Genomic DNA, 10596 nt, shown 5'->3' with positions numbered 1-10596 from the left:
CATAGGCTGATTTTAAGTGCAGCTGAGTGCTGCGGCGTACCTGGCTAAATGTAGGAAAACATCAGGCTGCACTGCGAGGACGAGGAGCACCCTCCGTCGGAAATGCAATCGTGACTGAAGTGGATTGTTCTTCAAATGGACACGTGACCGCCATTCCCTGACAGGGTCCTCCTGCCGATTTGTCACTATCCAACTAACTACTGAGCAGTGTTTACAATATGCATTTCCCTGCAGCTGCAGGAGTCAGAGGCTTCTCCACGGAAATTGATTTTTACATTAAACAACCGGTTAAATCGAAACATGCCACAGTGTGTTTCTGACTCCTGGGCACTTGTGCTGCATTTGGAAAGCAGGGGATGATTTAGTTTGGTCGGCAAATTGGAACAAAGGGATCAATGCAAACATAATGAGAGCTGCATTTAACTAGGCGGACGTGGGCGAGCTGAGTGACTTTCGCTTTGGTCGCCATGTGGAAGGATGTTAATCTCCATGGAGGAGCTCGCTCCATACACATCACTGTGAATGAACTAGTTAGATCGATGCTTACAATGCGCAACCTAGTTAAATTTATCCTTTCAAATCGTGAGAGGAAGAATTTACGAGAGGACGTATGAGAGGAAGTCACATTTTCAGTTTGCCAGATGCCATTCAGTGGCAGAAGAAAGTGCTGCAGTGAGTTCAGGGCAAAAAACAAAACCCTGATTACACCATTCTGACTGTAAAAAGCAGTGACAGCATCATCCTGTGGGGATGCTTTTCTTTAGCGGTACTGGGGAAGCTGGTCAGAAATGGAGCCAAATAGAGAGAAATGCTGGAAGGAAACTATTAAGAGGATTTATAGGAACTGAGATTTGAGAGAAGGTTCAACACTTATAATATACCCAGATATAATGAAATGGTTTAGATCAAACATATGTGAATGGGCCAATCAAATTCTAGACCCAAATCCCATTGGGAATATGTGGTAAATGTTAAAAGTTGTTTACACAACTTCTCCAGATTTTTATTAAAAAAAGAAAAAATGCTGTGAAACTTATTTCACATTTCAGCCAATCATCCATCCATCCATCCATTTTCTTCCGCTTCATCCGGAGTCGGGTCGCGGGGGCAGCAGCTTCAGAATGGAGGCCCAGACTTCCCTCTCCCCAGTCACTTGTTCCAGCTCCTCCGGGGGAACCCCAAGGCGTTCCCAGGCCAGCCGAGAGACATAGTCCCTCCAGCGTGTCCTGGGTCTTCCCCTCCCGGTGGTACGTGCCCAGAACACCTGGTTGCCAGGAGGCATCCTTACCAGATACCCGAGCCACCTCAACTGGTTCCTCTCGACGTGGAGGAGCGGCGGCTCTACTCTGAGTCCCTCCCGGATGACCGAGCTTCTCACCCTATCTCTAAGGGAGAGCCCAGCCACCCTGCGGAGGAAACCCATTTCAGCCGCTTGTATCTGTGATCTTGTTCTTTCAGCCATGACCCAAAGCTCATGACCATAGATGAGGGTGGGAACGTAGATCGACCGGTAAATCGAGAGCTTCGCTTTTTGACTCAGCTCTCTCTTCACCACGACGGACCGGTACAGGGCCCATTTCACGGCAGACGCTGCCCCAATCCGCCTGTCGATCGCCCGCTCCCTTCTTCCCTCATTCGTGAACAAGACCCCAGATACTTAAACTCCTCCACTTGAGGCAGGACGACCCACCTGACTTGGAGAAGGCACTCTACCCTTTTGCGGCTCAAGACCATGGCCTCGGATTTGTAGGTACTGAGCCTCATCCTGGCCGCTTCACACTCAGCCGCGAACCGCGCCAGCGAGAGCTGCAGATCACGATCTGATGAAGCCAACAGGACCACATCATCCGCAAAAAGCAGAGATGCGATCCTAAGGCCACCAAAACGGATCCCCTCAACACCTCGGCTGCGCCTAGAAATTCTGTCCATGAAAGTGATGGAACAGAATCGGTGAGAAAGGGCAGCCTTGGCGGAGTCCAACTCTCACCAGAAACGAGCCCGACTTAGTGCCGGCAATGCGGACCAGACTCTGACACCGGTCATACAGGGACCTGACAGCCCGTATCTCTGGGCGGATCTCATCCACCCCCGGGTCCCTGCCACCGAGGAGCTTTTTGACCACCTCGGCGACCTCGTCCCCAGAGATTGGAGAGCCCAACTCAGAGTCCCCAGGCTCAGCTTCCTCAACAGAAGGCATGTTGGTGGGATTGAGGAGGTCTTCGAAGTATTCCGCCCACCGGCCCACAAGGTCCCGAGTTGAGGTCAGCAGCACACCATCCCCACTATAAACAGTGTTGGTGCTGCACTGCTTCCCCCTCCTGAGACGCCGGGTGGTGGACCAGAATCGCCTCGAAGCCGTACGGAAGTTTTTCTCCATGGCCTCTCCAAACTCCTCCCACGCCCGAGTTTTTGCCTCAGCGACCACCCGAGCCGCATGCTGCTTCGCCCGCCGGTACCCATCAGCTGCTTCCGGAGTCCCACAAGCCAAAAAGGCCCGGTAGGACTCCTTCTTCAGCTTGACAGCATCCCTCACCGAAGGTGTCCACCAATGGGTTCGAGGATTTGCCTCCGCGACAGGCACCAACAACTTTGCGGCCGCAGCTCAGATAAGCCGCCTCGGCAATGGAGGCACGGAACATGGTCCACTCAGACTCAATGTCAATCAAACGAATGTACATTTTAGACAGAATTAACTAGATTAATTTAAATGAAGTTTCAAAAAGATGCATTTAGCTTTTAAGGTAGGCTATCCACCAGGATGAGACCCCGGGGAAGACCCAGCGTGTCCCTCCAGCGTGTCCCTCCAGCGTGTCTCTCGGCTGACCTGGGAATGCCTTGGGGTTCCCCCGGAGGAGCTGGAAGAAGTGGCTGGGGAGAGGGAAGTCTGGGCCTCCCTTCAGAAGCTGCTGCCCCTGCGACCCGATCCCGGATAAGCGGAAGAAAATGGTGGATGGATGGATGGATGGATGGATTCATGGATGGCTATCCAAATAACCCTGGTTCATATGTGAAAAAGCAAGTCCAGCTTGTCATCCCGATCACTGCCCGGGTGTACGACCCAAATCTGCTTGAGTTTAAGGTCACCAACGTCTGCCTGCACATCCTTCTCCTGAATTTTCTGGTTAAGAGCAGATTTTATGATTCCATCAGTTACAGCAACTCAACCCCAGACTATCACACTACAACCACTGTTTCACTCTCAATAAAATAGTCTTCTCTGAAATGCTGTTGGTAAAACAGCAGATGTAACAGAACACACATTTCATTATGCGCCACTTTTTTCCAATTAATTGTGTGTCTTTATTATTACAGTATGTTTTCCCAAAAGTTATCAAGATGGTTTTTTTTGGGGGGGGAGGAATATGAAGCTTGACCTTTGTGTTCTCTTTGGTCAGCAGTCATTCATTTGTTTTCTTAAAATTCCCCCATAGAGTTCCTTATTGCTACATTCTCAACACTGAGCTTAATCCTTCCAGACTGATAAATGATAAACAGTAAATAGACTGAACTTGTACAGTGCTTTTCCGACCACTGATATCACAAAGTATTAGATGTCAGTGATTTGTTTCCCATCCGCTTGTGAGATTCTTTTGATCAGGCCATGGTGTGTTGCTTTTTGAGACCTTTCAGCCTGCTCCAGGTCAGATTTTCTTTAGAAGAGTTTCTTGATTCTACAGGTCTGATGGTGATCAGACCTTAGTATTGAGACAGAAATTGATCTGATTGTTGGTCTATTGCATAAAATGCCAACAAAACTTCAGTTACTGGCTATAATATAGCAAAATGTGAAAAAGTTGAAGGAGCACCTTAAAACCCAGTTTATTCCAGTGACAGCATCTGCTATGCTGCTAAGCCTGGGTGTTTTCTTTCAGTCAAATTATAAACTTGCTTTCTACTTTCAGTCCCTCTGGTATTATGACAAACTCTGATCAGAGGTCAGTGAGGAGGAAGGATTTTGTTACAAGCTAAAGAAGACTTCGTCAAATCAAAATATTATTTCCTTGTATATTACAGTAAATGATAACTCCACAATGCTGCGTTTTGGGAAATGAAGATAACACGGACACCAGAATAACTCATTGAATCCCATTACTGAGAGCCACACTGAATAACGTAAAATAGCAGGTGCACAGTACTATCTCAATCCTGTTTAAAGCTGTTTTCTGTCGTTTTGTACATTGATTTGCTGTAGTACATTATCTTGCGAGATAAAAACATACAACCTAAACGCTTTCATTTTTACAATGCAATAAAAACGAGATTATTCCGTTGCCTTGCGTAATCAGTGTGTGTAGCCTTGCAGCACTGTGCCAAAGGTGCATTTTGTGTGTTAAAGGCGATATTTTTTTATCAGCAGTAGATGAATCTTCAATTCAATTTATTTGCATAATGCCAATTCACAACAAATGTCATCTTGAAACACTTTGCAAAACAAGTCATGTCTTATTAATGGTTGAAATGGAAAAATAAACACATTGGAAACAAGCACTACAAATTAAAAGAGAACAGAATTGGAAACATTGCTTTCAAGTAGTTCAATTCAAGCAGCAATGACAATAAATAAAACATTAAAGATTTTAAATAATTTTTTTCTCCAACCCAGATGAAACCACCCAAGACATGGGAACTTTTATTTAAGGTATTCTGTGTATTCTGGTTTAATTGTTAGATTTGTTTTTTTTTCTTTTTTAACTGGAAAATAAATTGGTAGAAACATTTGTCTCGTGTATTTTAATACGTCTATATGACCCAGCTTTTATTTACAACATGGAAAGAAATGCACCATTAATGAGGATTCATATGTTGTGTTAAAGCTAGTCTTTCAGAGGTCTGTGTGCTTTGATTTTATTTTCATTTGATATGTGTTATTGCTAATGAATATTTTATGAAAGCATCTTCCAACAAGAAGTTTCTTTATTTGCATAATAAATCAGCTCACGCTTATCTTGAGGCTCTCCTAGTGGAATTATCCTGCCAGGTTGTGCAAGTTCTCCCCCTGCTGGCCTGAATGTGAAAGTGCTCAGAGTTTGGGATTGAAAGATGGAAGTGATTGCAGTGTTTGTGAGCATCCCTCTGCTCTGATTGGTAGAGCAGATATGGCATCAGCCTTGTGGGGAGGTGAAGGTCAGGAATCCCACCCAGCCTCTGCTTCCCCACAGTTTTCCTGATGCATATCCGGCACAGCTGCTTTAAAGGAGACTCTGCCGGGGTCGTCAGAGAGAGAGGGTTTGATTATGTGCTTACAGTTCCAGCATCGCAATACAAAGGGCGTTGGACGCCCACCCATCTCTCTTAGCTCACTCTGTAACTGTGAACTGAATACCTCCTGTCTCTCTCAGCAGTCGCCCCACTGGGCTGTCAGGAGGAACCAGGTCCAGAGGCCGCTTGCCCTCCGAGTTCACCATGAGCCGGTCCACTCCGTGGTGGAGGAGGGCAGAAACTAACTCAGGGCTGGACAGACGTGCAGCGATGTGCAGGGGAGAGTCGCCTGAAGCCCTCTTGTTAACATCGGCACCTGTAGTGAGAGAGGAAAGGAGTTTAAAATAATTCGCTGCTTTCCATTTGTAGCATTTTGATTTATTTTTTTTTTCCCACACGTTTACAATTTTTATACAGTGCAATTTCTCCTATCTTGTGGGGCTGGATGTAAATGCACACTGCGCTTTTGATACTGTCCATTTCACTTAAACTTTTCGTTCTGTTTAGGGAGAGTAATTGTTCATTGATGGTTACATGTCTGATGGAAATTAAGTGAAAGTTACTTGATAACTTTGAAAGAGATCATTCAGAGTCATTTTGAAACCTTCTAATTCAAATGCAAAACAAAAAAACAAAAAGAGAAACTTTCTGCCTCATTGCAAGTTTACAAGTTTGAATTTGATTATTTCGGTCCATCATCAGTCTAAAGCCATAATGAATCTTTGTGAGGATAAAAGCTGAAACCCGACGCCTCCTCACCGAGCTGAAGGAGTTTCTTCACTGAGCTCAGTTGCTGATTGGAGCAAGCAACATGAAGAGGAGACCCTAACGAGTCAATATCCTGATCCACGTCTGCTCTGCACTGAACAAGCGCTTCAATGCTCTCAGGGTGACCTGGGGAGAGAAACAGTCACTAAAACGAGAACTGAGACCATCAGTTTTCCAAATATGTTTGACACTCCTGCGTTCATACATTTCTCTCTCTCTTTCTATTTCTGCTAGCACTGACTAAGCTCAGCAGAGATTATGCTAGCACATGCTATGGAATGTGACCTCTAACCCTTAGCTGAAGCCCGGGGCGGAGCTAGAAAAATATCTATGGGGTAGCAAGAGGGGGGCAAGGATTTTTTTACAGGTGGCAGCATAATGTCTCGTTTCTCATGTTTAGCTTACAAAGACCTAACATTGGACTTAATTTACTTGACTTACTTGTTGCAAAATATTGTTTTTAACTTGCATTGTTTCAAAATAAGCTTCATGTAGCGCTGAGGATTAAATATAATTTCTTAATGTAGTATAGTTGATTATTTTTACGTCTTTCATACTGCTGCTAATTGATATGCGTTACTGGACTGGACAATTATATGATGCATTGAGTTGTGTCAGAAAACTATTCAGTTCCAATGCAGAACGAGCAGAAATCTCACGAAAATATTAGTAGCGCCATCATATATAATCAGATATATCTATTAAATACCATTTAAAATAAAGCTGAGAAAACTGATGTGTGCTACATAAGTTCACCCTGATATAAATCTATAAACAGTTTGGTTTCTTTTAATCCTGCCAAGATGCAAGAAAGGGCTAATTTTTCTTATATTGGTAAATCGTTTCATTTTAAATATGCTGCAGGAGCCGTAGTTTGATGATTGTTATAAATATCACCACGTTTTACGAATAAAGGAGGGAATTAGGTCAGTTTTTGTCGCTTGTTTAACTTTTAGGAAATGCAGCAGCTGCAGTGCATCACAATAGAGGTACAATGGCTCTTTGCACGTCAGCTTCCGTGTTTGGGGAAAAGCGGCTCGGTCGTTTCCGGTCTATTGAGAATGGTATTTAACACTAGGTGCTTGCAAGGCTTGGCCAAGGTAACAATTAATGATGAACATCGATCCGAAGCCCCAACAAGTAAGCTGGAGAAAGGTTTTAAGATGTACGCCTCGTTAAACATTCACAGATACGAAGGTGAGTTTTTCTCACCTTTTATTCTCAGACATTTTTCTTGTAAAAATGTGCTATTTAAGTATCTAAACATTTTAATCCATTCTAACGGACAATGTTTTTATCTTATTTTGTACTTATTTTCAAGTATATTACGTGTTTATTGTCGTTAGTGTGAAACAGAGGGAGGTTACAGTTCGGACTTTTTGCTTCCGAGGCATGAGGAAGTTCAACAAGCCCCATAGCCTAACAGTATGGCAGCTCTGGTGTCAGAGTTCGAGTTCAGCTGGCTGTTCAGGTTCAAAGTTGTTGCTTTTAGAAAAATATGACCGTGTTCTTTAAGGTCTCCGTGTTATTTCATTTTGTTACTTTTGCATGCTTCTTGTGAAGAGGTCAAATAGGACGGTGTTTACAGCAATGTAAAGGCGGATCAGTTGCTCGGCTGTCTGGCTCTGGTCTGCTTACTCGTTCCCATATACTCTTTCTTTCGGGCTGAATACAGAAGTGATTCCATGGAAATAACACAGGAACGGCTCCTTTATTTACCATCCGTCTCCCCCGGTAGTTTTAGGCTGAAGCTGATCCGGAGTGAAGAGAAGGCTGCAAACTTTGCTGAGTTAGCTTTAACTGGTAGCGGCGAATATTTACAAGCCACCGTCTTCTTAATTCAGTATCGTTTGGAAATCCATGAAAACTTAAACACCCATCATATTAGGAAGACAACAATGTTCATAGTATTGCTTTATTTGCGTATGAAATACGACTTTATCTTTTCTAGTTATAATGGTAAGTCAAAGCGGAAACAAGAAAGCCGCATTTCGCTCATGGGGATGTGACATCAGCGCCGTACGTGCAAAGAACCCATTCTGCTTTTTCTTGCTCTGTGTGTGATGGCATAGATACTTTGAAAAAGTAACTGTAATCGGATTATTGATTACTCCTTGAAATAGGTATTGGTGTTCTGTTTATGTGTACTATCCGTAAATCAATCCCACCTTGTATTTCTTATAAATGCGTCCTACTAGTCGTGGAAGTATCGTTTCATGTGTTTTATTTCATCAAAGATTATGTTAAGCTTTATTTAATTTAGTTTATACCTGGCTTTCATTAAGCTGCTGTATTACTTTATGTTTTTAGTTTACATGACAGACAGCTTTAGTTTGCCGTCTGCAATGTCGTTACTACTGTAAACAAGTCATTGTTTGGCGGTTAATCAGGACAAAATACGTTGTTTTGTGGGCTATTTTGTCCCTACATTTGAAAATATTTTAGTTTAATTACACTCTTTTTTTATTATTAAACCTTGCTAAATGGATATTGGTACAGATGTTATGTGGGATTGAAGCTGTGTAATAGCGGTGTATTATTAGTGTATCATATCTTATCATTTCAGGAGGACAGTAACCTGCGCAGTTCGGTGGACACATTGTGGCTGCGCTGCATCTGATAACAGACATACAACGTATTCATGCGCAAAAAAGAGTTGCAGTGATCTGTATTTGTCTGCGTTTAATTTAATTCCAATAAAAACGTGTTTCCCCTGTCTGATACTGTTTTATTCTTACAAATACCTTTGTATTTAAAATATATATTTTTAACAGGATATTCTAGTAAAAGTATTAGCGCATACATCTATAGCTTTTCATTTTAAACGGGTAGTATATTCAGATAAAGGAAGTGATCTTCTTGTGGTTTCGTTGTGTATACAAATTGTTCCAATGCTATGCTAAGCATCCTAAGCTTCCACTTCAGTCCCATCACTCAAATAATGTTATCCATTTGACATTAACATAACCCGCTATAGTTTTCTGTTTGTAAAAACATAACGGTAGCAGTTTTGGACGCATAGCACTCACAGATAGACTTGGCTATCTATCCGTGCTACGGTAGGAAAATCTGATGAGGTAGCAACTGATAGTCAGAACACCATAACTATTTATTAAATTCATAGTGCCAGCTGGTTTGGCAACGAAGGTGGAAGACTCTCATTTGGGGTGGCATCTGCCACCCCAGTAGTTCCGCCCCTGGCTGCAGCTGAGTGGATTGGAGGACTGGACGGGCCGGATTCCCCCGGGGGGGTCGCTCCACGCTTGAGAAGCAGAGAGACGCAGGTCACATGGCCCCTGGCAGAAGCTTCTGTTAATGCAGTGTGTCCGTCCACAGTTGTGTGGTTAACCTGAAGTTGGGGGGAAAAAAAACAGCAACACCTGAAAACTTTGAACAGTACACCTGACCTCTGCTTTGCATTGTGCATTTTGCTTGCTAAAAGCTACATTGCCTGCGTGCTGCTATGTGTATTTTTGGTTAATTTCTCACTCATTTCAGTCGTTTTCAGTGATTATGTATTGCTGTTAACATGCAAGAATTACAGGCTTTATTAAAGAAATTCTAACCCCACCCCCCAAAATAAAGTCATGAAGTTTTAAATTGACGGTGCTTTCTGTTTAATTCTTTTTCATTTCTGTGGGCTGTAAATCACTTACATTTGCTCCGTTTTCCACCAGAAGCTTGGCACAGTTTGTGTGGCCTTGCTGGCACGCTGCATGAAGGGGAGAGACTTGGTCCAGTGTGTTTAGATTTACACACATTCCCTGTGAACACACCAGGACACGCAAATTCACTCCCGAACAGTGGCTGCACTGACCGTGCCTTGCAAAAGTATTCATGCTACTTTTGGCACATTAACACAACAATAGTCAATTTATCTTATTGGAATGTTTTGCGTTAGTCCATCACAAAACATTGGATAAAAAAAAAAATGCATGCCTTTGTTTTGTTTGTTTTTTTAAATAGAAATGTTAAATAGAAAAATAGCACTAGTTTCTGTAAGTCCCCACTGTTATTTCTGACTGTAACATGAAAAATTATGCAAAAGATCAAAGATAAGAATGCACTTCAAGGCACTCTAACTAGTGAAAAACATTAAAGCTTCACACAGCATCATCACAAACTAACGTTTGAAATAGGAACGTGTGTCCTGTTAAGAATCTCATGCAGCAGAACCTGATTAGAATTTTAACTTTTTAACTCCAGAAGTTAAACTTTACCTGAGCGATGAGTCGTTTGAGACAAAGAACGTTTCCATTGAAGGCTGCGTCGTGAATCGGAGACCAGTCGGCTTCGACATCTTGGTGTGAAAAGCAAAACGTTGCTCAGACTTTGAAGTGATAGACATGTCTACTGTAATAACATATTTAAAGTGTTAAACTCACCACTCATCAAAGGGTTGGAGAAATAAGGAGCTGCTGCTCCTGGACATGCTGTTTCTTTCTGTGTCTCTCTATTTCCAGCAGACATTCTTCACCTGTTTTCATGTTCGAGTTGCCCTTTTGTCAGACTGGAATATGTTTTTGTCCTATTTTGAGAGCACTTCTTGATGTTTTCATGCCATTTCCTTCCTGGAGGAAGGACTGTAATGACTCAGCTCTGACCAATGGGAGGGCAGATGGAGAAGGA

At 42.9% G+C, this 10596-nt stretch overlaps 1 protein-coding gene across 1 annotated transcript; it reads right to left on the bottom strand.

Annotated features, from left to right (window-relative positions):
- Positions 1–4361: 4361 nt before the first annotated feature.
- LOC103459293 (ankyrin repeat and SOCS box protein 9) lies at positions 4362–10579 on the bottom strand. Its single transcript, XM_017302893.2, has 7 exons — positions 10353–10579; positions 10188–10267; positions 9624–9731; positions 9163–9316; positions 5959–6093; positions 5324–5515; positions 4362–5201 (listed from the first exon to the last, which is right to left on the bottom strand). The coding sequence occupies exons 1-7, from the start codon at positions 10435–10437 to the stop codon at positions 4942–4944; spliced, it is 1014 nt and encodes a 337-aa protein (XP_017158382.2). The 5' UTR covers positions 10438–10579; the 3' UTR covers positions 4362–4941.
- Between the last annotated feature and the right edge of the window lie 17 nt (positions 10580–10596).

This window comes from Poecilia reticulata, chromosome 2 (assembly GCF_904066995.2).
Source record: "Poecilia reticulata chromosome 2, P_reticulata-male-v2, whole genome shotgun sequence".
NCBI lineage: Eukaryota > Metazoa > Chordata > Actinopteri > Cyprinodontiformes > Poeciliidae > Poecilia > Poecilia reticulata.
The sequence above is the reverse complement of the archived record's forward strand: the minus strand, read 5'-3'. Positions and strand labels throughout refer to the sequence as shown.